Source organism: Geospiza fortis, unplaced genomic scaffold, assembly GCF_000277835.1.
Source record: "Geospiza fortis unplaced genomic scaffold, GeoFor_1.0 scaffold255, whole genome shotgun sequence".
NCBI lineage: Eukaryota > Metazoa > Chordata > Aves > Passeriformes > Thraupidae > Geospiza > Geospiza fortis.
In genome coordinates, this window is record NW_005054497.1 from 263,545 (window position 1) to 290,939 (window position 27,395).

At 39.1% G+C, this 27,395-nt stretch overlaps 1 protein-coding gene across 1 annotated transcript in view; it reads left to right on the top strand.

The window, feature by feature from the left end:
• The window catches only part of ELMO1 (engulfment and cell motility 1), a 300,985-nt gene that overhangs the window by 95,654 nt on the left and 177,936 nt on the right, over nt 1-27,395 (top strand). The window contains exons 8-13 of the mRNA XM_005428655.2: nt 6,983-7,082; nt 13,753-13,904; nt 14,768-14,846; nt 18,543-18,593; nt 20,009-20,131; nt 21,453-21,584. Of these exons, the coding sequence (XP_005428712.1) occupies nt 6,983-7,082; nt 13,753-13,904; nt 14,768-14,846; nt 18,543-18,593; nt 20,009-20,131; nt 21,453-21,584 (637 nt within the window). The remainder of the gene's footprint in view (nt 1-6,982; nt 7,083-13,752; nt 13,905-14,767; nt 14,847-18,542; nt 18,594-20,008; nt 20,132-21,452; nt 21,585-27,395) is intronic.

Genomic DNA, 27,395 nt, shown 5'->3' on the forward strand with positions numbered 1-27,395 from the left:
GTGAAAAGCTGGACAATTGGGTAGAGAGAAATCTAATGAGGTTCAAGTAAGTGAAGTGTATGGTCCTGCACCTAGGGAGGAATAACCCCAAGCACCAGTACATGCTGGGGACTGACCGAGTAGAGAGCAGCTCTGGAGAGAAGGATCTGGTAGTCCTGGGAGATGACAACTTGACCATGAGCTGGCTGTGCCCTGGGCCAGGGGGGCCAATGGTATCCTGAGAAGACTGAGGCCAGAAGGTCGAGGGAGCAGGTGCTTCCCCTTCTCTCTGCTCTAGTGAAGTCACATCTGCAGTGCTGTGTCCAGGTCTGGCCTCCTCAGTACCAGGAAGGCGTGGGGCTCCTGGGACAGGTCCACTGGAGGGCTGCAAAAATAATTAGGGCTCTGGAACATCTCAAGAGGAGAGACTGCAGGAGCTGGGCCTGTTTAGTGTGGAGAAGACTGTTAGGGGATCTCATTAATGGAGATAAATATCTCACAGGCAGGTGCCAAGGAGATGGTGCCAGACTCTTTCTCATGGTTCCCAGCAACAGGACAAGAAGCTGTGGCAATAAGCTAAAACACCAGAAGTTCACCTCAACATGATGAACATGCCCTCTTTACATTGAGGGCAGTAGAACACTGAACAGCTGTCCAGGGAGCTCATGGAGTCTCCCTCACTGGAGACATTCCAACCCTACCTGGATATGTTCCTGAGTAACCTGTTCCAGGTGACCCTGCCTTGGCAGGTTGGACCAGATGATTTTCAGAAATACCTTCCAAGCCTAAAAATTCTGTGATTCTGTGATCACCCCTGCTGAGACAAGGTATCTCCTGTCCTTTTAGATGGCATTTCTTCACTGCTGTGAAAATAGTTCTTTGTGGAAGAATAGTTATAGTCTTTCACCATCTCTCCATTTCCAAGACTGATGACCTGATTTTTTTTTACACAGTTTAGCTTTGTTTACTCATGAGAACAAGGTTTTACCCACTTGATCCTCATTAAGAGGATCCTTATTGGTCAATGTAGATGTATCACATCAGTTGATACAGTAGTAAAGAATGTGTCTGTGACTAAAGTTTATTCTAACTTTGGGAGTTAAATCCTGTCAATAGGAACTTCAGTTTACGTGGGGGTACCCAGATATTAATATTTCTATTTCCTCAAGATTAATATTTTGATTTCCAGCAGTAGTATGTAAGATAATACAATTAAGTAACACAAATTATTGAATTTGGGGCTTGTACTGAAAAAGATACCAGAGACATTGTTGAGGATGTGGAACCAATAGTTTTGGAAGCTGGCTTGCTCATATGTTTTGAAGGTAAAGTGTTTACAGTAGTGTTCTATGAGGGTAGTTATCCAACATCCTGACTACCTTTCCCCCATGTATTAGTGGGAAAAGATCTAGTGAAATGAGAACGGTAAAATACCCCACAGAGCTTGATAGCATGAACTAAACTAAAACATTTCTCAGCATCCACTTCCCATCTTCTTGTATAAAGATACTTAAAGGAATCAAATGCTCATTTTAAAAAAACAAGTTACTTTGGATGTACAGGATGACATAATAATTTTTTTAAAATCCCATGAAATAGCTCTATTAATTGACTTCTGCATTGCAGTGCTAAATTGTAGTCAAACCAAACTAATTGGAGAGTGGTGTTTTTCCAGCATAGTGATGCCTGGGATTTTAGGAAACGTTGTCTGTTTGAGAAAATTGCCATGAAATGAACAAAACCAGGAATTTTAAAAATGGGGAATAAGGAAAAAAAGGTATTTCTAATCACATCTTCAGTGTGTAATAGTTCCTCTGGGCTAGTTTCCCATGCTTAATGTACCTTTAAGTGGATTTAGTCATGCTCCATAGTAAGAGTATCTACACTTGGATTTATTCAAGAATATTTACAGTTATGTTTAAAATTCACACCTTGGTTTTCTTTAATGAAAATTAATTTTCAGACATAGTGAAACCCTGATACTAGGGTTACAAAGCTATTTCTTGTTCTTGGAATGCAAGGGATTTGAAATCAGTAAGGCTGGCCCCTTTTAATGATGCGGCAAAACTGTACCACAAAGAAATATTTCGGTAGTGCTTAGCCAGCACAGTGAAAAAGAAAAAAATCTGTGTCAATTGCTGTGTAGCACTTAAGTGTATTTTCTGTAATCATCTAGAAAAATAGGGGCAGCTACTACACAGATTGTTCCATCATTTTCATCTGTACTAAGTACCAAGTAGGTGTGATTTGCTTCTGCTTTGATTCGGCCGTGGCTTAGTTTTACCCTTGGAAAGGTTGCTGGAAGAAACAGGGCAGTGCAGAAGCAGTGAAGAGAATCCATAGCAATATAAAGTTCACACTGTGCTGGCAAAACATCCTGCTACATCAGTCTTCATTTTAGACTTAGTTAGATTCTGGCCCCCATGCCTTTTCCAGAGCTCTTGTCTTCTGATGATTAGATATATTCTGTTCCCCTGTTTAAATTTATTCATGGCCATTTATCCTTGACAGCTCCAATTTAAAAAGCTGTTCTTACTCTTTGATGTTGACCTCAGTGATGTCAGGCCTTTCAGCTGCCCAGTATTGGGCTGTGAGCCCAGATAAGAGACTTAGTTAACCACTCCTGCATTTAGTAGTAGGCTGCTACTCTCCTGTTACCTCCTGTCCAATTAAATTGTTTCTTTGCTGCTTCCCCTTGCAAAATTAGAGCTCAGCTTTGGTTCTGTTTTGCCCATGAAAGTGGTTTGTGTAAAGGTGTGCATTCTTTGGCTTCTAGTCCCAGTGGGCTGATGGCTCTGTTGCTGGTTGCCACAGAGAAGAAGCAATTAATTTCTAGATTCCACTACACAAAGGTATTTTTCATATAAAGCATGATCCTGATAAAAGCTTGTATTCCTTTGTTTGTTACCTGATGACAGATGAGCCTGACTAATTATTTTGATTTACATAATCATTTGAGCAGCCAAGTATTTTTCCCTCCATAACAGTGATAAAATGTCCATTTTGTTATGTGTGTGAAACATAGATTGAGAATTTTTAAATTTCTTTTTTAAAAACATCTAGAGGATTTGGGTGCTAAACTGCCATTAATTTATTTCGAAAATCCAAGTTGCTTTAGGCATCTTTCAAAATAAGCACACAGGATAAAAAGATGGTTTAACCTGTAGAAATGGTACTAGGAAGGCATATGAGAGACAGGTGTGGTAATCAGTATCACAGGCACATTCGTATCAAAATGTGTGGAATGGTTTGGGTTTGGTTTTTTTTCCTTCACAGTTCCCTAAGGTAAGAATACAGAGAATTCTTAGGAATTTAAATTAACAGGTTTGACCTGGTATTTCTCTAAAGCCTGGAGATGCAGAAAGCAGCTGTTGCCTTAATCTTCAGGCAGGTTTGTCAGAGAGGTTGAGGACCCACAGGCTGCATTAGAGCATGGCCATCCACTGGAATGGCTCATGCTGGGACAGCTGATGGCATTGCAAACCTCAGCTTTCTGCTGCCCAGCAGGCTTTTGCCAGGACCTGCTGTGGGTGAGGAGATGCTTCACGTCCAGCTCTCATAATGTGGGTTAGAAGAGGAGAGTCAGCAAAGAACAGTGAAATTTCATCAGTTGTCCCAATGTAAGGCATCCAAGAGCCAGAGCAGCATTCAGGAGGGCTTGTAGAAGTAGCTTGCCTGAGAGCAAAGGTTATTAAGATGTCAGCATTAATGAGATATGAAATTGCAATTACACAGTACGTCTTTCTGATCATTTTCCCCTCTTGCTGCATTAAAAAGCATCTTCATTAGGAATTGTCTTCAAACTATTAAGTAATTTAGCCAGAGCAGCAAGAGTTTGATAGTTACAGAACTGTTGTGCCTTAGTTATAGATTATTCTAAATTTTTTTTATGAAGAAAGAGGCCCCATTATTTTTTGGACTTTTTGTATGATCAAAACCCTTACAGAAGTCTTGAGTTAAACAGCTCCTACCATTTTTTTCAAAGATTGCTAATTTTATAAACCAGCTTTGATTACCTTGAAATGTCTAGCCTCTGTCTGCTGCTCTTAATAGTGTGAGTGTGTCTGTGTGTGTGTGTGTTTTGAAGCAAATTACTTGAAAGTCTATTTCTACCTATCCGCTTGTGTTTAACCACTTAACAATGAATCAACACCCTTCCCCTCCCCCTGCAGATGCTTTAATCCTTATCTTGCCCTAGTTACCCTGCAGATTGCTTTCATCTTTAGCTGTGCTGCTCCTAATGCTTATCCCTTAAGCCTGGCTTTTGACTTTTGCAGTGGCACTTGGTGTATCCGTGCGTGGGCAGGTGCATGTGTACAGCCATATATTTTAGAAGGACACAGTGTCTATGTGTGGTGCTGCATAATAAGAGAGGTGAAGTATTTCTTGCTGCTTGATTAGTCCCAGTGTTGCACTTCTTCAGTCATTAATTATTTGAAGCAGAGTCACCCGAGTGACATCTGATGAGGTGTCTGAACATTTTAGGTTGAAAAGTGCTTTCACCTTCTGGATCCCAAATGGTTGTATCACTGTCAGATCTGCTAAAACTAGGTTTGTACATTCGAACTAGAATTGTCAGCTCCATTAGCTCAGTTTATTCCCCAGAGCTGTGGAAGAGCATGGATTAATCCGTATTAATCTGGTAGGACTGATCAATAGTTTTGATGAAAAGACCTAATGAGACTGGTGAATCCAGGTTAGTTTGATCCCTTTGCATTCCAGCCACTGCTGTTCTGAAGATGAATATCTATGCCCAAGTTTAATGCAGTTTAAGTAAGCCCTCTAAACTTTACCTTTTCTTGATGGGGATTAGTTTTCATGCACCATTTGTTTATTGAAGAGCATTCATATACTAAATACAGGTTAACTGACAAAATTTTAAAACAATAGATGAGAAAAATTATCTTTGCCAGATTATGTGCTTAGTTTAACACTGGGAGAGATTTTTATCTACTTTTCAACCTATATGGCCTACCTTTTTAATTAAATATTTGAAACTTGTTTAGTTTTAATTAATAATAACATTAATATTTATAATATTACTATTCCTTGCATTAGTAGAAGTATTGTGTCATGAAAATGCATTAGGATTTGCTACAAGCTTTTAGAAGAAAGCCTTTCCTGAGGTTGTTGTTTTATTTGTGGGTTCATAAATAACTATATTATGCAAAAGGAATTAATTGGGGAATGTGACAGGACCAGAGCTGATTAAATTTCCTTCAGAGTCTTATTGTCATCTTAATATGAAATCCTTCGTTATTTGGAATGCTAATGGTGACATTTTAAATCTAATGTGCTTCTTAAATGATTTGCAATATTAAAGAAACCCCAAACAAACAAACCAGCTACAACAAGAAAAAAAGGCAACAGAGCATCCTCTGCCCTCCAAAACTAAACCCATAACTTCTAGACCATTTTTTTGCTGAAGAAAGTATTCCCTGCCAAGTTACAGTGGATTTTTAGAGACATAATTTTTCTTGTTTGCTCTTTGGTGTAGGTTTTCCATTTTGTTGTAAGTAATCAGAGCCACTGTGCATACCTGAATTTACTGAAGGGAAAGGTATTTTGGTGTTTTTTGGGTTTTACTCACAAAATGTCAGGAATGACAGGGTCTTTTTGGTGGAGGGAATCTCAGGAGTTCTGGCAAAATGTCCTTTCTTAAATGAAGAAGCCATTAAAGGTTGCATCCTGCCATCAGATATCCCTAAATGGCAGATTAAACAAAATCCAGCTACAGGAATTGCTGCATTGAAGCTGATTTGTCAGCCTTATTCCTCTGTACTGCTGTAAATGTCTTCCACCTGAGTGGATGTTCACTTTTTTTGTTTTGGGTTCATGCAGGACAGTAGGATAAACCACAGATCAAGAAACACCAGTTAATTACATTGATTGACTATGGCTGTACTATTGGACTCAGGTTTTCAACATGCCAAGTTTTGCAGTTCCAATCTGACAGAGGTTTTTTTTTATGCTTTTTATTAGGTGTCATCTGCTGTATTAAAACCACTGGGACTTTTTTCATGCTGTTTGATTGTATAATTTTGGTTTTTAATGGTTTACTGGCAGAGTACCTTGCAGGCAGTTTGACATGCCCTGGAAGATAATTCCCTTTCAGGATCTCTGCACTGCTTTTCGTACTGAGTAGTTATCTCATGGGAGGGCTCCACTGAAATCCTTGTGGCTGCTGACTGTTTGGTGCCCTGAGTATGTATAGAAATGAAGCTAATCTTTAAAAGTTGTGGTTTAACATGAAAAGTTCCCATGCATCTAGTCATATCATCTCTGATGAGTTTAAAGTAGTTTTGAATTTACTTGAGTTCGTTCAAAGATGTGTTGAATTTTAAATTTACAGGTGTAAAATGCAGGGTAGTGGCCTGCAAAACCTAAATAATTTGAACTGCACACTTTGCAATTTGGTTGCTCATAGATAGAGTAAAAGAGATGCATCTCCAGGTTTAAAGAAAGAAATCAAGGCATTAACTGTTAGAAAGCTGCTGCTCAAGATATATTTTAAAAATGCACCAGAAGAGATTATATATTTGCTTTGTTGTAAGAGAAGGAATAAACAATGCTGTAACTTCCCACCAATTTGCTTGATGCAGAGGTACGAAAATGTGACGCCTCTACATGGTCTTCAATTAGGAGGATTTCATAAATGCTAAGGAAAAAGTTCAGTTCTTTCCTCTGTTAGATCTAAATCTCTGAACTTATGAGAGGAGTTTAATTTGGACTGATTTTTTTTTTTTGAGCATTGCATGCAGTGTTCTCATAGGGATTACTTCTTCTCTTACAACTGTTTTCCTCCCAGTAGACTATTCTTGTTATCCATGCTAAATTGTGTAGGAGACTACCTATAGCACGGCCTCTCTTGCTCTTCTGCTACCTCTTAGTCCATAATTGGCTTCATTTTCCTGCCTTTCTGAAAGCTTCCTGCTGCTTTATTCCCTCAGTCATTGCCCTGCTGCATTACTGGTAAATGTGTCATGACTCCTGTCTCTTGCAGCTTTGGAGATATGTTGTCCTTTACACTGACTGCATTTGTTGAGCTGATGGATCATGGGATTGTATCGTGGGATACATTCTCTGTGGCATTCATTAAAAAGGTAAATTTGGAATCAATGCTATCTGTTCTATATCAGTTTAAATATTTGAGGTGAGTTGTGATTTGGGTTTCTTTTTTTCCTTCTTTGTTTTTTTCCCAGGTACATTATTTAGGTCAGTGGTTAAAAAAAGGTACATGAAAACGGGATTAAAGTGCTGTTTCAAACTATAAATGTTTGTACTGCAGAATCTGGTTCAACTTCTGTGGAAATCAGTTGGAGTGAATTGAATTCAACACAGTATTAGGCTTGTTATATGAGAAATTGCTTATTCAATTACATTGTGACCTCCCTGTGCAGATAAAATACAGTTAAAGCAAAAAATTAGTATTTTGATGTATGTAAACTAAAATGAGTAATGCCATATTTCTAGGAAAAAGCCCAGCACTGAAATGTTTCCTCTGGGGTATTGGAAGAAGAGAAATGAGTTAGTTTACAATTTGAAATTAGGATGATAGATCTGAGTTAATCAAGCTGAACTTTGCCCCTCTGAATTTTGCAGTTGAGGTATGTGGTTTTGAAAAAGATCTGTTCACTATTTGCAACATATCCTTCTTTACTTACATGTCAGAGATGCACAAAAGCAGCAGAAACATGGTAGTACTCTTTAGGTACAGACATTTGCAAAACTTCAGAAAAAGATTTTGTTACTGATTCAACATTTTTCATTTACTGGGGAAGAAAACCCCCAAAACCACATAATTCTTCTTTACAAAGAATTTTCAACCCTGATTGAATTTATCATAACTTAAAGTGTATTTGAACGGGTTCAAAAGATATCAGTAACTTCGCTAAAATAATATCAGAGGCAGTAATTAAATGGATATAACCTGTGGCAATGAAACCTTCATTTTAGCAGAGTATGTCAGAGCAAGGGATTAAATTTTGTTAGAAAGTTGCTACCATCAAAGGAAAGCAGAAATTTACTTTTGTTGCCAAAAGTGAAAGAAGGATCAACTAGGAAAAAAAAGCATTAGATACTTTAGATAATAAACCTCAGTTTTGGTTATAAGAAAAAAAAAATAGTGTAACTGATCTGAATTTTGGTCTGGTTTTTGAATTTCTTTTCCAATTTCACAGTCCAGGTGGGTTGTGATGACAATTGTTGTTACCTTCTAATGGTAAAGAAAATTCTACAACTGCTTTTAACTGACTGCAGGAGACACAAAGTCCAGAATGCCTTGCTTTCTAGGGGAGCCTACTATGGAGCATATGAAGAAACTTGCTAAAGTTAGTTTAGAGCATTTACTTTGTTATTGGCTCAAAACAAATGTCTTTGTCCAAGTTTTGCCCTGCAGACTGTATTGTAACAATAGAAGAAATTGTTGTGTTCCCCTTGTTAATGGCTCATCTCCTCTGTCAAGCATTTCTATAGGTTTCCCTGGATAATGACCCAATTAAAAAAAATAAAAATAAAAATAAAAATAAACACCAGAAAGACAAAACAACCAAAAGACATAAATAAAAGCATTTTCCCAAAGTACCTATATAAACCAAAACTGGCAGGTAAAACCAGGAGTGAAACTGTTGAGCAAGAAAGGGACCAAGGAAGAATGATGGGGGAATGTGGTGGGTCTAATGCTGGCCAAATGCCAGTGCACCTACTAGAATTATTTACTCATTTTCTACTGTGAGATAAGAATTAGGAGGAGAGCAAAGCAGGCTCAAAGGTTTAAAGGGCATGAAGAAAACTTTATTAACAGAACTAAAAGAAAGAATAATAAGAATCAGAATAAAGCCTTCAGAACACTTCTCCTTCCCTCACACCCTCTTTTCTTTCCCACTGACAATGTAAAGAGACAAAATCTGGGACTTTCAGTCAGTTTACCACCTCTAGAATAGTCTTTCTTCAGTTCTCTTAGAGAGAGGAGTCTCTCTTGCCATGCTGTGGAGACATCTCCACAAGAAAAGTTCTCTTGTGGCTTCAGTGACACAGTGAATCAGCCACCCGGGCAAGGGAAATCTCTTTGCTGTGTGAAAGTCCCTCTCATGCTTTACAGCTTTCCCACAGCTGCTTTCATGGGCCATGGCAACTTATGGGGTGCCGTTCTAAGGATGAGCTGTTCTAGCATGAAAGCAGAAGTTCTCTTAATCCATCTCTGGGAAACAGAGGTTTTCTTCTTCTCTTCCTGGGGCAAGGTTTCTCATCTCTCTCATTTCTCTCTGTTCAAACTTCTCATTAGATCACAGAGAGTTAGAAGAGAAACAGAGAGACAGAGAATGACAGAGGCTGAGGAAAGAGGCTCAGGAGTGTTCTGATCTGCATGCAGTTGGAAGCCAGAAAGGCAGAGCCCTCAGTGGTGCAGCGTGGGCATGGGACAAACCTAGCAGAGCACCTTTGGACTATGTCTCATCTCTGTGGCAGCAATCTGCAACTTCATCCTCGTTAGCTTCTCTGACGTTGGCTTTTGACAGGCCACTTGAGGTCCTTGATGGGCTTGCTCAAGTGACTGATGGGATGGATAAGGGAGTTGATAAGTTTCTGCGGAGGGGAAACTTGCAATCAAGTGCTTCTGCCTTTGAAGCTGTCCTTCATGTTAAATGAAAGCTAAACTTGAATGGGGTTGAATTAATCTGATTTTTTTCTGGAGTAGTTTTTAACTTAAAAATTTAGAAGCTGAAGGATACCCCAAGAGGAACCCTTGACTGCTTCTAATGAATAAGTGCTTGGTGTTGGATGCACTCTCTCCCATGCTTTGGGTACCTAAAGACTGCTATTCCAAGTGAAGCAAGTAAGATTGTCACTTTCAAGGAGTACTTTGTTCCCTATTTTAAGGGAAAATAGCATCATTTGGAAAAGTTTCCTCATAATATGCAAAGTTCTCTCAAGACCTTTTTCTTGCTTATGCTGATATATAGCTTATTTCCAGATTTCATAGCTGCCTAAAGGATTTGGATTCCAAGTTCTTAGAAAAAGTCACGATGATAGGTTATCAAAATTGTCCTGGTTCTGGCCAGGACAGGGTTAAATTTTGCACTATCCAGGAGTGGGTATGGCTAGGACCCAGAAGTTATTCTATACCACCTCAAATCATTTTCTGGGGACAGGGGAAGGGGTTCCTTCTGGGTTGGGATAGCATGGCAGTGATTCAGGTATTCCCGGTTTCCACGTTGCAAGCATTTGTGGGTGAAGCGTTCATCTCTCTCGTGCCCTCTGTTATTGGTAGTATTGCTGTTACTGTTCTTTTTCTTGCTTCATTGCTGTTTCCAGTAAATTGTTCTTATCTCAACCCATGATGTTTACCTTCAGTGCCTCCAATTCTCCTCAGGCCTGCCACAGGAAATACAGGGGAGTGAGCGAGTGACACATTGTTTGGGGTGTTCAATGGGGGCACTAAACAGGCAAATAACATTCCTAAACCATGACAAAAATGCACGACACAAATTTGGTACATCCATCTTTAGTTCCTACAAGAGAAGTAATGAAGTTTGTAGTATTGTTTAAGATATTTTAAAACAATCTTTAAAAATTACTTATATAATTGTTGATTCATAAGTGTATGATGCAGAGCCTTAGTGTTGACAAATTGTTTACTCTACCTTCTAAAATATATTGTGCAGAAAACAGGGTGGCAGCCATAGAAGTATTTCTGTATGTCACAACTGTCAGTTGTTTTTTCTGTAGTCAAGTGCAGCTCTAGTTCCTTACTTTTAAATTATATGCACCATTTAAAAATTTACTATGCACTAAATCTTAACAGAGACCACAACTTGGACAGATTTTTCTGTACATTTCTGACAACAGGATAGTGCAGGCAAATAACTAATGAACATGCATAATGAAAATCGTATCTGTTTCTTTCACTTTTTTTTCCACTATGTGTTTTTTTTTTGGTGCAGCTTTTAGATAGTAGTAATAATAATAATAAGTAGTAGTAGTATATAACAACTTTTTGTTTAACTTTTGAATTCTCTCTTTTGCCTTAAGTGATGCTGAACCAGGAGGAGGACTCAGATGGTGTAGTTCAGTTTGCTATAGGTTTTTCATCTACTCTCAGTTTACGTATTTAGCTCCTATTTCAAAGGAGCATGAATGTCTAAATTCACGGTCTGATTTCCAATTTCCCTTGAAATTGAAAGGAAGTTAAGCACCCAGACTCTTCTTTTGTATGTGGCTATATATGCAGATTTTAAGGTTACAGGTATTTTGCTGAAGAAATAATATTATCCTTAATGAGGCACACCCAAGTGATAGGTTTTCATATGGAAGTGCAAAGCAATCAAGTTGCTTCTTTCTGAAAAAAATGTAGTATTTTGCTGAGCTTGCATTATTTACCAATTGGAATTTTTGATAAATGAATGCAGGATTAGTTTTGGATGTTGAAAGCCCTCTCTGTGTGTGGTGGTTAATAAAGAGAAAACAGCAATAACAGATTTGAACTTCTGTTGATTCCTGTCTCTTCTCAAGAAGGCCCTCTTTTTTTTCCCCACATCCAGAACTTCAAGTGTGGGAATAGAATTTCTTTTTAATGCAGTTTTGTTCTCCCTGGAACTTGCATGACTTATTTTTCAAGGTAGACAAGCCTATTATTTCTGGCCAGACTTCATGCTTCAGCAAGGTGGTTATGAATACACACAGCTTGACATGCAAGTTACCCAGCAGATGTTTTGCATCTATGTTCAGCATGCTATGTCTTTTTAAACACACAAGACAACTTTATACCTTGTGTTTGTGTTGATGATTAAAAGATGTTATGGTCCAAGGTCAGGAGAATAAATGAGGCTAAGACAGCCTTTCCTAGATGAAGGTTCCAGTTATCTATACTGTTACATTTCTGCAGGTCCCTGGTATGAAAATGTTATATCCCAGTGAAGCATTAACTGCCACCCGAAGGAGCTGCTGCACCAAGAATAATTCATAAATGTCAGGGCTCCTAAAGAGGTGACAGAAATCTGGCAATTTCGAACACAGTCTGGACACATAGTTTTCCTCCTGCACAAGCAATCCTTGGATGCCTGAAAACTGAGGCATCCATGGGCACTTGGTTTAATGTGTGACCAGTGCAGAGTTGCTGTGTGCATACACTGCCCCTGTCGTGGGCCCTGTGGAGATCTGGCAGCTCTAGCTGCAATGCATCAAAATACATCTGGATTACCACTAACAGAGGTTGGATAGCACAGTGCTTTGGACACACAGATTGCTGCTCTGTGCTTTGTATACTATTGTAAATATTATTTGGCTCAGGACTTGCTGGGAGAAGATACTGAGAGTCCAAAATAGAAAAAGGCTAATTGAGTTTCCTCTCTGCTCCTGTTTTCTATGCATTCATGGCTTGGTTATTTACAGAAAGTAAAGTAAATGTATATTCTCTGAATTGAGTTTCATTTGGTGTAGGATGTTCCTGCTGTGGTAATGCAAACCAAGTAGCAGAGCAAACAGCAAAAAGCAAAAATGCTGTAATAGGTTAGAAAAAGAAAAATCTGTCCCTCTTTCTTTCTTGTCTCCAGCCAAAGTTGGGTGTTATGCTTCTTCAGTACTACTTAATATGTCACAAGTGCAGAACAATACCATTGTCCATGTGTCAACATTTTAATGTGGGTTTTACAGGCAGCTGGACAGCTTTTCCAAGCATAGGGCTGGCCTTTGTTCCTCGTAAAGGGAAACAATTCTTAGGTCTCAGCAAGCATCCAGAATTGGAAACAGTAGTTATGATTACAGTAGTGGCTTGTATCAGGAATACTGAAGAGATGTGTGAAATTTTCTGGAATATATCAGACTTGAGACAAGGCCACTGTAGTCTGTTACTTGGCTGTAGAGAGCAAGTAACCGTGGTCACAGTAGAGTCTGTACTTTCTTGGGTGCCTTTCATTTGGACTGTGCTGGTGTTGGAGTACTTGAGGAAAACCCTTGCAGTTCTCACTTTCTGCATCAGCAGAAGGCAGGTTTCTTCCCGGGAAGCTGGGTACATGGGCTGGGCAGCATGCTGAGAACGTGTGTTGCCACATCTTACTGCACAGCTGTGTTGGCTCTGCAGATGAGTGTGCAGCTTGTCATTGCCACACTGCAAAATAGCAGAGGTCAAACTTGGTTTTAATTAATGTGCCATTTGCTTGTGGCAGCTTGCAGTAAAAGGGAAGGTTATTAATGAAAAGCTGGACTCTAGACCAAGTTATGGAACTAGTTGTCCTGATCATCAACAGAGTTTTAATTGGTAACCTGGAAAGAGCTTTCAGCATTATTGGTAACACCAAGCAGAAGAAAAAGGCATGTTTTTCTAGATTTTGTTTTGCCAGAAAGCTAGATTATAAGTTTCTCTTTTGAAATATTTGCCTTAAGCCTAGATATTTTTAGCCTGTACAATTTTTTTCTGGAGAAAATGAGAACTAGTTTCCTTGTTTTTTACAAAGTTTTCTACATAAAAAAATAGAGTTGTTGATTTTTTTAATGCTGATTTTTCATGTTTGTAATGTAATGATGAAGCATACATTTCAGTCATGTGAATATTGACAGTAGTCTTTGGTGACTTGTGCCAGCTGTAGACCCTGTGCCACTGTGTTCTTTGATGGTATGCACTGTGCCTGGTTGATCATTTTCAGGTATTCACTGATAACTGGCATGTGGACAAGACTACCTTTTATCTAATGCCTTTCTGAACCATGCTAACACATTTCTTTCTTACCTTTCCCTGTTTTCATGACAAGATGCAAATTCTCTGAATGACTGTGTTTGCAGATAGCAAGCTACGTGAACAAATTTGCCTCGGACATCTCTATCTTGCAACGGTCGCTGGCAATCCTGGAATCGATGGTGCTCAATAGCCATGACCTGTACCAGAAGGTAGCACAGGAGATCACAATTGGGCAGCTGATCCCACATCTGCAGGGGTGAGTGGCTTTGACTACTGCTTGATATGGTGGATATTTTTTCCCCTCGAAAATAGCACAACATTTGGAGAAAAAACAGTAGTATAAAGACCAGCAACCTCCTTTATGATTCTTGCCTCCACTACAAGTGACTGCATAACTGGTAACAATATTTCTGGAGTTGCCTGGTCATTAGGTTTTAGGGCTTTTTTGATTTTGTTTTGTTTGTTTTTCCATAAGCTACCTATGTGGTTGGAAGTGGGGAATGACGAGAAGAGCACCCTGTGGTAATGAAATGCTTAATTAGCATACAGATGGGGTTGTTTTGCTTGCCAGACTCTGGGAAGTGTGTAAGACAAAAATTGTTCAACTTTTGCTGAATGTATATTTGAAAAGGGAAGGGCTTTTTCTTAAATGTGAAGTGTTAAATGGATGGAAGTGTCCTCTTGCAGCATAGAGTTAACATACTGTGCATAGTTATGCTTGTCTCCCACCTGGGACATTTTCAATGCACCTGAAAAGCTTTAATACCAGCACGTTCATTTCCAGAAGCCTGTAGGGAAGATTCCTCTTCCTATCTCCAGCTGTTGTGCACCTGACAGAAACTGGTTATGAGACTCTTGCTATGATCAGAGGAGGGTCAATGACAGTTCAAGGAGTTGTTCATTCCACCATTTTTGAATTCGGAGTCTCCCTTTGGGACATCGTCTCTCTCTCAATTATGAAGAAAGCCAGGTCAACCTTGCTCGCCTAACATACATGGTTAACATGAAGTGCAAACAGCTTCTCCACTTCTACCTGCAGAAATGCAGCAGGTAGATCTATTTCTGCATCTCATGTGCATTTGTATTCTTCTCTCCCGTGTACAACATTGTTCCAAACAGGACAGACCAAGAAATCCAGACGTACACCATTGCGGTAATAAATGCACTCTTCCTTAAAGCACCAGATGACAAGAGGCAGGTAAGTTGATGGGGATTGTATACCTGTGCATCTGTAGGAGAAAAAGTGTTTCATATATTCATACCTGCGGTTGTCCCATCACACTTTTCCTGCACTTAATTCAAACTGAAATGAGTTCTGTTTCTTCATGCTGGGATATAATTCATTTTCATGGAGCTACCTCCCTCTTGCACCAGTATTAGGAGGGATTAAGCATTCTTCCATGCTTTTGTAGTTCCCTGTGACCTCATATGAACCATATTGACTGTGGCTGACTGTAATATTTATTGTACTGAAATCTTTGCCAGCACAGCTTGTAAACCCAGGCTGTTTTTTTGGTAGAATGTTTTCCCCCCAGATTTTTTATTAAGAAGTGTGTTTCTTTTGAAAACAAAAATATCTTGCCATGTAAGCATTTCATGACTTTTATAGTGTGCTATTTTAGTGCCAGATATCAGGAAATATTTCAAGATTGCTACTTGATGTTAAATGGGGATGGAATGTGAAGTGTTATGAAATAGTGAAGTTTTATCCATGTTTATAAAGTTACTAGCCTGTGTCAAAACATATTTAGGCATTTATTTATTTAACATTTCTGTCACCAGGAACAGTGATGATAATTCTTGTGGTGACATACTGTTACTGTCCAGAACAAGTTCACTGAGAGTTGCTGATCAGTTCTGACAAGGGCTTTCCTTAGATTTATTTACATTTTTAAATGCTGGTGACTGTTTAAACAAACATCAAAGCCCTAATCAGGGTTTTTCAGGGGGGTTTTGTTGGTATTTTTGCATTTTGTTTCTTGTTCTTAAAAATATTTTTAACATTGCAAACAGGGAAAAGTAAACCCATGGTTTAATTAGAAAAAAAGGTTCTTCCACCCCTCACCCCCTCTTTTTCCTTCTTCCTCCAATACGGGTAAGAAGGCACCTAACTAAAAATTAGAATAAAAACCTTTCTTTCAGTTTTGGCGTAAATTTATGATAGATCCTTGTAAGAAACCAAAATATTTTGCTTTTTGCATTTGTGAATAGTTGCTGCTGTGTTTCTGTGAGAAGTATGCCTTGTCATATTTGAAGTGGAGGAACAGTGTCAGATGTAGATAAGATTTTAGTATTATCAGTGGGCATGTGTTACTTGAATGACATTAACATAGTGTATTGCCAGCAAGCAAAATTGTATCTTGCCAACAGTGCAACCACCAAGTGAGGCTGGCAGTGAGCCAGGCAGACTTCACCTGTAGTACCTGCTGCTGTGACACAAAACTGTTAGTCATGGAGTTTATGATCATCAGGAGATAATGATCTGCTTTAGCTTTGAAGGATAATAGCTCTGACACTTGCAGAAATTTTTCCTCAGCCTTTAATAACCCAGAATGTGCAGTCAGAATGTGTTCGGTTTCTCTTTATGTCTGTCTTGTGGTTAATTAGTAAACCATACAATAGAGAAGGTAGGTGTCCATTGCCTTCCAAATAGCATTAACAGATGGCACTTACTGAACTCTGTCTTTCTAAGACAATGAACCGAGGTGATGAAATCTCATGCAATTATCTGGTGATGGGCACTCAAAAGTTAATGTTCATCACTCACTACTTAATATTGTTAGAAGTGAGAAGCTGCACCAAAACTCATATGACTCTGGGAACTTTGGCACCCTTTCTGCTGCCAACTTACAGGCATGATGTGGATGGCTGCTCTGCAATTAAGGAAGGGATTTAAGTTGGCACTCCTGTCTGAATTCTTTCCCCTCACTTTTTTTTCCCTGTCTCTCTGTTTCTGTAATGCAAAACCCAGGAAGTCCAAGATTTTTCTTTTTAATGAGGACTCCCTGGTTGCTTTGCTTCTTCTGCCCCTGTCAAGGACCAAATCATCTAGAGAAACCTAGGTTATTAATAAAAAAAGAAAATAAAAAAGTCTATTGGGAAAGAGCTGAGAGTTTGAACATTGAAATGATACTGTGAATATTTGAAACACTTCTTTGGCATTTGTCTGCATTTTTTGCAGAGACGTTGCTATGGGAAATGAGATGGCAAATTTGGTCAGATAATTCTTGTTCTCATCAGCTAGGACAGCACTTATATTAGAAGAGGCAGCTTATTAGCTGCTAATATAGCCTTTTTGGAGACAAAGTTAATTTTGATGCAATAATTGGTTTTTTGAATGCTTGTTGCTTCAATCAATTTTAGTCCAGTGACAAAAAACCCAGTATCTCGATAACAGCTTTTTAAATGATAGCTATAAGAAAGAAGTAACAATTTGATAATCTTCTAAAAGTAATTAGAAGAGTTTCTTTTTTATTATTTTCTTTGCAGTGAATGCAGAAATACCATCTTATATTCTGTACCTGTTAATCTTTTGGCAATGGGTGCATAGTTTGACAAAAATCCAGCCAGTCTGTTCCAAGAAACATTGAAGTATATCATGTGCCTGGCACTCCCCCTACAGCTCAGTTGCGCATTTCTGGAAGAGATTGAACCATCTGTGTCATCCATTCCTTTGCTCCTTCGCTGTTATGTGCAATTGAAACCTGCACAACCAGAAAAGGGTTAAAACCTGAAGCTGAGTTTCTCTTGTCTGTGGTCCCTTGTTCCTTCTTTATCACTGCCATGTTCTGTTGCAGCAGCCTTTACCTGGCACAAATAAAAGAATTCGACATCTCCGACTGCCTCCCATCTCACAATAAGAATGATTTTCTTTTTCTGAGCAAGTTCTCGCCTAACACTTGCTTTATTTACACTTTTTCTGCAGGTGTGTTTTAGTCATCCATCCTTCATATGTTTAATGTTACAGTCTCAGTTTTCATGTCTTCTAGGGGATATTTTTATACATAAAAGTGACTAGTATTTATTCTACATTAGTCTTCAGCTCTCACAAAGTTCAGCATGTGCAAGCATATCTCTCATACATACACACAAACACACATACATACATTTCTATACTGATGGAAAAGCTCATGGAACTTAAAAACAGGGTATGCTCTTGTAGGTATGGTTAAGATTAGACTCTTATGCTTGGTAAGTGTAAAATATTCCCTCCTATGCATTGTAGGACAGTTTGCAGCAGGGACAGCTGGGATCAGCTGCTTAAGCGTTAAAGGAAAATCATATTCACCTCAACAGTGATTTCAGACAGGTCTAGAAAGTTAATTTAAAACAAGAGTGGACCAATGTCAACATTGCTACTAAAAGACAGGGGAGAATGATCATTTGTTGTAATGAATTTGTAATTTGTAATTTGTTGTTGAAACAGTACTGAGTTGTAGGCTGATTTATTGAATGAAAGTTAGATTTTAAAACAGCTGAAATATCAAAGTAAATAATCATTTTATATGGCATCTTGTTTTAAAGTCCTGGCTGGATTCCAGTCCATGCTTCCTTCGGTATTTATGGGGGAAGGTTGTGCTTGAACAAGTGTGTAAATACTCTCTTGAACCCACAGAGGTCTCTTCTGAAGTCTTTCACCATGGATTTTGGATCACCAAAGCCCTCAGCTTGTGATGTACTTTTAACTATCTTGATCTCTCTTCTCATGGTATTTTGAGTTTGTGAACCCCAAATAACACATACAGTCCTGATGCTGATATGCTGCTTCCTTTCATTTATAAGTAACAATGCAGAAATGTAAGACTTTTTAAGCCAGCGTGTTTTTCTAGCTATGACATTAAAATACCTGCTTCTGGCTATTTTTTAATTTTTATTTTTTTTTTTACTAAATCAGGAAATGGCAAACATTTTGGCACAAAAGCAGCTTCGTTCCATCATCTTAACTGTAAGTATGTGGTTGTCAAAGTTACTGTTGAGTAGGAGAGAGAAAAGGTGACTCCATTTTTGGTGTTCATAGGTCTTAATACATTTTAATTGCCTTTATATTTTGACATGGTTTGAAGCCTTGTTTTATAGAAGATAAGGTTTGAATGGTGGTTGAATGGGTTCAAAACTGCTTTTTGGAAGGGTTATTTTCCCAGTCAGAAATTGTGGTTTCTTCATGAAAATACAATATTAAATACCCCCATGTTTTTTGGTTCTTTTGATTATTCTGTCTTGATTGACACAATTCATCATGACTTGCACACAAGAAGCATGAATTAAAGCTAATGAAATAGTTAATGAAATAATATCAAAGTCCTGCATCTGCTATCATGGAAAACCAAGGATTTTGCCTTTGATGTTTGAGTAGATTGCATCTTCAATGGAATGAGGGAAAAATCTTTCTCTGTAGTGAGTTTAAAACGAACCAAACAACAAACAACCCCTCACACTTTCTCATTTGCTATCATAATTTCACTGCATATAAAACCCCCAGAATTTATTTCAGAAGGCCCATTTTTACGCTGTTTGAGTTCTTTAAAAGTTTGGAACAATCATAGGGATAATTATTTATTTATTGTCATAAAATGCTCCAATGCCTTTTGGCAGACAGATTCTTTTATTCTCTGGAACTGTTGATGTATCCAGCTCCCACTTGGTGACTCTTTCCTTATGTCCTTTGCTGTGTTTAAAGGCCTGGATCTGTTTCCCATATGGAACTACTTGGTCTTTTTGGCACACCAGGGATTTTTAAATTGTCCATCAGTTTTGTGTTTGCTTTTTGAATGGGATAATTATGCATGTATAGGGCATCATATACTAATGTATTTCTAGGCAGTCTTCCTCATACATATTGGAGTTGTCTAGTAGAGGCAGGATTGTGGTGTGATGCTGACTTCCTGTTGAGCCCTGCTATTCTATTCACTGTATTCTCTGGCTGTGTTTGCAGCCTGAATACTTTTCTGCTCAGACAGCTACTCTCTTAAATATTTTCTTAATATAATCTCTTGGAAAAAATAAATAAAAAAAAGAGCTCTAAAGCTATTGGGATGGAATTATTTTTTCTTTGAAGTGACTACTCAGCACAGTTTTTTTAATGCTACTTCTCAGCATATGCACAGACTATATGTAGTGTAAAGTCCTGTCTCCTTAAGTTATTTAAACAGTATCTGAATCAGTAGTGCTAGTCCTGGTTTGATTTTCAGGGGTGAGGTGGGTTGGTGTTTGAGGTTTTCTTGGCTGTTTGAGTTTGGTTTTTTTCATTTCTGAAGTATAGATACACTATTGCATAGCAAGTACATCCTTAGGAATGGAAACCTCTAACTGCACACGCTGCAATCTTCTGATTCACCCAAGCCTGTCTCTCTTTCTTTGCAGCATGTTATCAGGGCACAGAGGGCCATCAATAATGAAATGGCACACCAGCTATATGTTCTGCAAGTACTTACCTTTAATCTTCTGGAAGACAGAATGATGACAAAAATGGATCCACAAGACCAAGTAAGCATCTGGCATGATCTGGTCTTACCAGGAAGACAACAACTTCTCACTGATGTACCTAAAGCTCTTAATGCAGGAAAAAAACACTTGCTAGGAACATTTACATAAGTCATTCATTTTCTCTGTCTGTCAAGTTGGGTTATGTTTTTTGGTTGTAAGAAGATGCATTAGGTATTTCATTCCTTGTGATAAAAGTACAAAATGGCCAGGCAGTTCTCCTTATCATGTAGTTTCATGAACTGAATTTTCTGTCTTCCTGCGCAGAAACTCTGAGCAGCTGTCCAGCATTTGTTTCCTTTGTGCCCTTCTCTGAAGCCCTTCTCTGTTTGGTCCTTCCTAGAAGTGCTTCTGTAGAGATAAATTAAATGTTTGCATGGAAACTATCTGGCGTGGTAGAGTTGAAGTTAAATTGTATAACAATAAACCCTGGTTTTGTTACTGGGAACCTATAAAGTACTTCATTTGTTTATTGCTCACTGTGGGCAGACATTGACTTTGATATTGTTCATTGTGCAAAAAGTGACACTCCCCTAAGATATTCAAGAAATTTAAATATAGGGTCAATGAGCCATAGGGGTGATGTGTTTTGTTTCTTTAATTTTTGTGGCCATTTAGGCCCTGTACAAGGAGGAACCTGATTTCTTTTTTAAGCTGAAGTTATCTTAAGACTTGCTAATAGTTTGGAGAAGAGAAGCTGGGAGAGTGAGATAGTTGTAAACATAAGTAACATCATGCTGTAGGATTTTGTGCTTCCTAAGTTTGAGATGGAAGTTTGACTCTTGGGAGTGTACATGCAGTAAATTAGTACATATCTTCATGGAGAGTGCCTAACACAGTGTTGTTAATATTGCTGGTAGGGTGGTTATCACTGTCTTGAGACATTTCCAGCTGCAGTAATTCCTCTCCTGCCTATTTCTGCAGTAGCAAAAATGGATAGTTACCAAAATGAATGCAGAGTGCTGAGTCATTTTGTGTTCATCCAGCAAGGTGCTTACGTACCAGCTTAATTTGAAATGTGTGTGATCTCTTGGCTTCTGTGGTTAAAATTGTGTTGTCAGAGGCCTTGCTAACATGGTTCCTGCTTCTGGAAGTCAACACTTAAGTACCCATGTGTGAATCTTATAAATAGGAGGACTTTTGAAAGTGGGAACCACAAGGTCATTCTTGCTGACTGTCTCCCCAAGTATGAAGTAGGGAATTTAGACAAAAAAACTTTGGGCAGTGGGCAGGAATACTGTGTTTTGAAACACCTTTTGTGGTATTGTTTAATTAAGTGAGAGATGAGTTATTTTAATCAATTTTTAACCTTGTTTTGACGTAGGCTCAGCGGGATATCATATTTGAACTCAGAAGAATTGCATTTGATGCCGAATCTGAACCTAACAACAGCAGTGGCAGCATGGAGAAACGCAAATCTATGTACACTCGAGACTATAAAAAACTTGGATTTATTGTGAGTATTTTTGTGTGATAGTCCACTGAAAGTGGGTGCATGCATCCATTATAGTACATCTATTCATTAGTCTCTTCTCTTACTTTGCTCTTCTGTCTATTTCCTAAAAGAGAATAACTTTCCTCCCCTTCCCCAGAAACCCTGCTAACTCCAAGTGTCAGCTTTAGCAGAAGCCAGCGTACTGGAATGGAGGCTATAAATTCCTTACATGGGATAAGCAAGGAAGTAGAGGTAGTGGAGTAGCCATGTATGTTAGGGAGTGCTTTGACTGCCCTGAGCTTGTTAATGGTGACAATAGAATTGAGTCTTTATGGGTAAGGACCAGGAAGAAGGTCGGTGAGGCAGATTTCATGGTAGGAATCTGTTAAAGGCCATCCAACCAGGATAAAGGAGCAGGCAAAATATTCCACAAGCATCTGAGACAGGTGTCAAGATCTCTAACCCTTGTTCTCATGGGGTACTTTGGACTTACCAGCTCTCTGCTGGAAACATGATACAGGAGAGAGGAAACATTCTAGGAGATCCCTGAAGTGTGTGGAGGATAATTGAGGCCAGCTGTATGAGGTTAAGTAAAAGTGCTGGGTCCTGCGCCCCCATGCAATGATCCTTACCTGCGGAAGTGTGTCTGGAAAGCTGCTCAGAGGAAAAGAACCTGGGGTTGTTGGTGACCAGCTGGCTGAACGTGAGCCAGTATGTGCCCAGATGGCTGAGAAGGCCAATGGCATCCTGGCCTATATCAGCAATAGTGTGGCCAGCAGGACGAGGGCAGTGATTGACTTGTACTCAGCACTGGTGAGGCCACACCTTGAGTGCCGTGTTCAGTAAGAAAGAGACTGAGGTGCTGGAATTTGTCCAGACAAGGGTAACAAAGCAGGTGAAGGATCTGGAGCACAAGGCTGGTGAGGAGCAGCTGAGGTAGCTGGGGGTGTTTAGCCTGGAGAAAAGCAGGCTCAAGAGAGACCTCATTGCTCCCTACAGCTCCATGGAAGGAGTGTAGTAGCCCGGAGTACTTCTCCTAAGTAACAAGTTACAGGACAAGATAGTTTTAGATTGGGTATTCCATAAAATTTCTGCATGGAAAGGGTTGTCAAGCATTGGAGCAGGCTGCCCAAGGAAGTGGTTGAGTCATGGGCCCTGGAGGTGTTTAAAAGATGTGTGGATGTGGCTCTTAGGGACATAGATTAGTGGTGATCATAGCACAGCTGGAATCAATTATCTCAGTAGTCTTTTCCAACCTAAACAATTCCGTGATTCTAGCTGGAAGAAATAACTACCTGAAGTTTAAGCATGTAGTATTGCATGACATGTTACCATTAGAATCTAGCTTTTAATGATATCCTGGATGAACAGGCATTGCCTAATGAATCTCTGACAGCCCTGCAAAGTCACTGTAGTTTGTTAGCAATAATATGGACTTATGAGCACAATAAATCTGAGGTATGACTCTGTGGACTCACTTATAGGACCCTGTGTTTTGTTTGCTTAGTCCTTCAGTTGTGAGTAGGGAATGCAGAATCTCTTGTACACTGACTTAATCAGGTGGAGTTCTGGGCTTGCCTTAAACCCTGTTGGGGAGCAGAGCATGATCTGGCTAAACTGTTGCACACGTTTATAGTAAGTAATAACGTGCGTTTTCCCCCCTCTGGAAACAGAGCATGCACACATATTGTGAATTAATATCTTGATTTATTGCTTACACTAGGTTGTTTTCTTTCTCCTTAGGTAAAATGGTATGCTTCATATCTCCTGTGATCCATTACTGTCCTGTTGGCCTAGCAGATATACACTGAATATTATACAATAGCCACACTTACAGACACAGAGGTTTTCAGCACTCTTGGTGCAAACTGGAGCTTGCTGTGCAGTTTGAGTGCTCTGCCCAGCTCTGTGGCATAGGGCTCAATTCTCCCAAAACCACAAAGGAACTGGGTAGAGTTTTTCTGTGTTCTGATAGCTGTTTTCATTACTGATGAATGAGGAAAAAATTACCACTGGATCAGTGCTGTTGTATCTGTACGGAGTAATCAAGTAAATAGGCGGGAACGGAGGAACTTGGCATTTTGGGGTTGCAAGCATGATAGCAAAACTAGTGCTTTGAAGGAGCCTTTGAAGCTCAGTGTGAGGGTTTTTTGTTGTTGACTCATCCCTCAGCTTCATTACTCCCATTGGAGCTGTTCATTGGGAAGCCTACTGAAAACACTCTGGCAGTTGCCAAGGGTAACTGCAGCACTGTTTACAATTTGATTATGATAGCCATTCAAAAGGAGATGGGGAGCAAAGTTTAGGAGGGAATGGGAACTGGGATTAAAGCAGTGAAGAAAATGTAGGAAATTATAGTGGGAGATAAGAAGCAGTATGTGAAAGTAAGCTGTGAAAGAAGCACCATAGAAAGAGCCCTAATGGGAGACAGGTTATTCTATTAGCAGTATGATGAGGCAAAGTACAAATGATAAAAATGTCAACAACAGTTAACTGTGAGGAGAGTTATTCTACTTTTGCGCAGAAGCTTTACTTTGAGCTAAGAGTCCAGGTGACACTGCAGGTACAACTTTTTTTAACAGCTGAAGAGGAGTATTACCTTCCCCACAGGGCTGGGAAAGGGAGCAGGAGCCCTTGTGAAACCTGGCTGCTCATCCTCAGCCTCATACATGGGCAGTGTTCTGACTCCCAGCTGCCTTCCCCCCATCTGCTTCTTTTCGATAAAATGTCTTCAGTGCTTTCATCAGCTTCAGGTAGAGAGTTACATTACCAAACTGATCATGATCGGAGCAGTGTGAGGTTTGTCTCCCCTCTGCCTCAGCTGTGAGGCACAAGAAACCTGCCAAACAAGAGTCTGACTTGGAATGCTGTCATCATTCCACTGGTGCTGATGGTCAGGAAGCCAATTTCTTGAGCTGATTAAATATTCATTTCAAGGCAGAGAGCAAAACCGTGTCTGGCATTAAATTGTTCCTGGACTGCTTGTTCTCCTTCTGTATGGGAAGTGCAAGAATTCTGTTTATTTTTCTCAACCACATCAAAAAGTCTTGTCCCACTACAAACATAATGTGAGAAAGAGACAAAGTCGAGACATGGTTTCAGAAGCTTACAATGTAATTTGTAAAACTGCATAGTTTGAAACCTACATTCAGCTAAAGCAGCCACAGGACCTCACCAGATGGTTGTGATGACCAAGTAAAGAGATTTTCAGATGAGACAGTTGTGAGATTTATTGAAATGATGATGAATGCAACAAAAATGATCCAATTAGGAGATCTGGGACACACTCCACCCTATTGAATTACTTATTATTTTCTGAGTCAATTGCACATTAAATAGCCTCAATACTCCCCCTTGTATTTGAGTAAGCTTAATTCCTATAATTGAGGTGGAAAAAAGTTACAAGAAACATTATAGTCCTGTGTATTTTAATCATAATTCTTTAAACAGCACTACTGTCATTGAGATGTTATAATGAATGTGCTTGTTTATAGGCAGCTCTGAACAAATGATAAGAAACTTCACATATTGGAAAAAACAACTCAAATAATCTCGTCCTAGAATGTTTTTTCTCAAGTTTTCAGTGTGTAGAACTTCTGAGGATTTTTGTTGGGTTTTTTTGTTTGTTTTGATTTTCTTCAATTAAATAGAAATGGTTTGTATAAATGAAAAAAGCCAACATGGAAAGTGAGTGATTTCATAATGTTGCTGTGCTATACTGGAATTTGCTACTGTAGCAAAATTAAATGTGGATTAATGAAGGCTATGAAATCAGTAAAGAACTGTCTGATAGAAGGTGACAATTTAAAGGGAAATTGAGAATGGTTGGATGTTCTTTAGAAGTCAGGCATGGGCTTGACTTTCAGGATATTTGTGGTGGTGGCCTAAGAAAGTTAATATACACTGAAGAAATCTGATGAAACAAATATGTGAAGCAGTGATGGAAGAATCACCATGTCATTCACAAATTAGATGACCTTTTGGTTTACAGAAACAGAAATAATGTCTTTTTACGCAGTCATATCAAGAGCAATGATGTTCATTTAGGACCCCTGGCAAGACTTTCATCTGCAGGCAAGTATCTTGTCTGTGGGAAAAGATAAGAGAGACTGTGTAATGTAGCCACAAAACAAGGTAATGTAGCCACAAAAAACATTGAATGTTTAGCTAGGATTTATCTGGAAAGATATTTTCAGAACATATGAACTGTTGAGGCCATTTTTTGCATTTCTTAGACATCGTATACAACATTAGATTATTTCAGTAAACTCTGCAGTGACTTGTGGAGTACCTGAATGCAGGTTGTGTGCAGAGGGTGAGGCTCCTGCCATGATGAGGGAGATGTCTTACAAGAGTTGACTTTAAAAGATTGCCTTTTTAGCCAATCAGCCTAAATGCTGTGGAAATCTCAAGTGTGTGTGCCAATGCTGAGACGGAGGAGGCCATGTGTAAGGTAAAAGGCAGTGATGGCAATTCTTTTATAGGAGAGATTTTTAATTGGAATGCTTGGGACAAAATTTGCCACAACTTTAAAGATGGAGATCAATTCATTATGAAAATGTTTATAGATTTCACAGTGGTGGGTGCAGGAAACAAAGCACATGAGCACTATGTGAAAGGAAAAATACACATCAACAACCAAGGTTGCTTAGAGCAATCTGAAGTAAGACATGAATAATTAGATGGATGACTTAAATGGCTGCATAGTTGATTTGTTAGACATTGCAAAAACTTTCTAATATGAGGAGAAGCAGCACCAGCACTGATAATTTGGAGGATTTGTCCAAAAAGTTTTGGAAAGAAGCTTCAAAGTTAAGAGTTAGCTAAAGGATGCCTTAGGCAAAATATAGGCCTGAGGAGCTTCGAAGATTTCTTTCAGACTTGTATTTTTTTCTCTTCTTCATGTCTCAGATGAGCAGCTACTTAGTTTTATATTAAGCTACTTATCTTTAATCTACTTTATCTTAGGTCTTTTATCTTTATCTTTTTCAAAAATGCCTTGTTGTACAGCGCAGTACCAAGTAGCACTTTGACGATAAGAACTAAGAGTTTTCTCATAGGTTTTTCTGTGGTGCTTCTCCTTGTCTCAGAATAGCTCATTAGCTGACTGTCCACAGTAACCTCCTTGACATCCTGATATATTCCCCAGATGGAGTCCCTTGACTCTGATGAAAGGAGGTTATTGGGAAAATAATTTGGAATAATGTAATTAATACCTTGCAATCATTACCTGCAAGAGGCACAAACTCAAATGACTCCATCCTTTAATTACTGTCCTCTTCAACCTACCTAATAGAGCTCTGGTGTGTGTAATTTCCTTGTGCTCACTTGGGAGCTTCTTTTCCCCCTCTCTCATTTTCACAGCATTCTCTGCGTCCCTGCCCCTCTATGCCGTGCCCCAGGGTTTGAGAGTGAAGGATTAAGTGTAAGCTTTGGGAAAACATGGGGGAAAGGTGTTGTTTTAGTGTTTGTTTTCACTTTTCAAATCTGTTTTAATTGGTAGTAAAATTGAATTGACTTTACAGAAGTCAAGTCTGTTTTGCCCAGGATGGAAAAGTCTCCATCCTTATCTTGGCCAGTGAGCTTTTCCATCCTTTTCCCACCCTTGCTCTGTTGAAGAAGGGAGTAGGCGAGCAGTTGGGTGTGTGCATGGCTGCTGGCCAAGGCTGACACACCACACCTCCTTTCTATATTTTGCTAACTCTCTCTTTAGGCTGTTTCTGGGTTTATTCACTGAGTTTTGGTAGTTTGGAGGTTCCCTGTGCTGTGCTATCATGCTTTTCTTTCCAACCTCTTAGCTTCTCTGGCCTTTCTGTCTCAATTTCTTTCCCT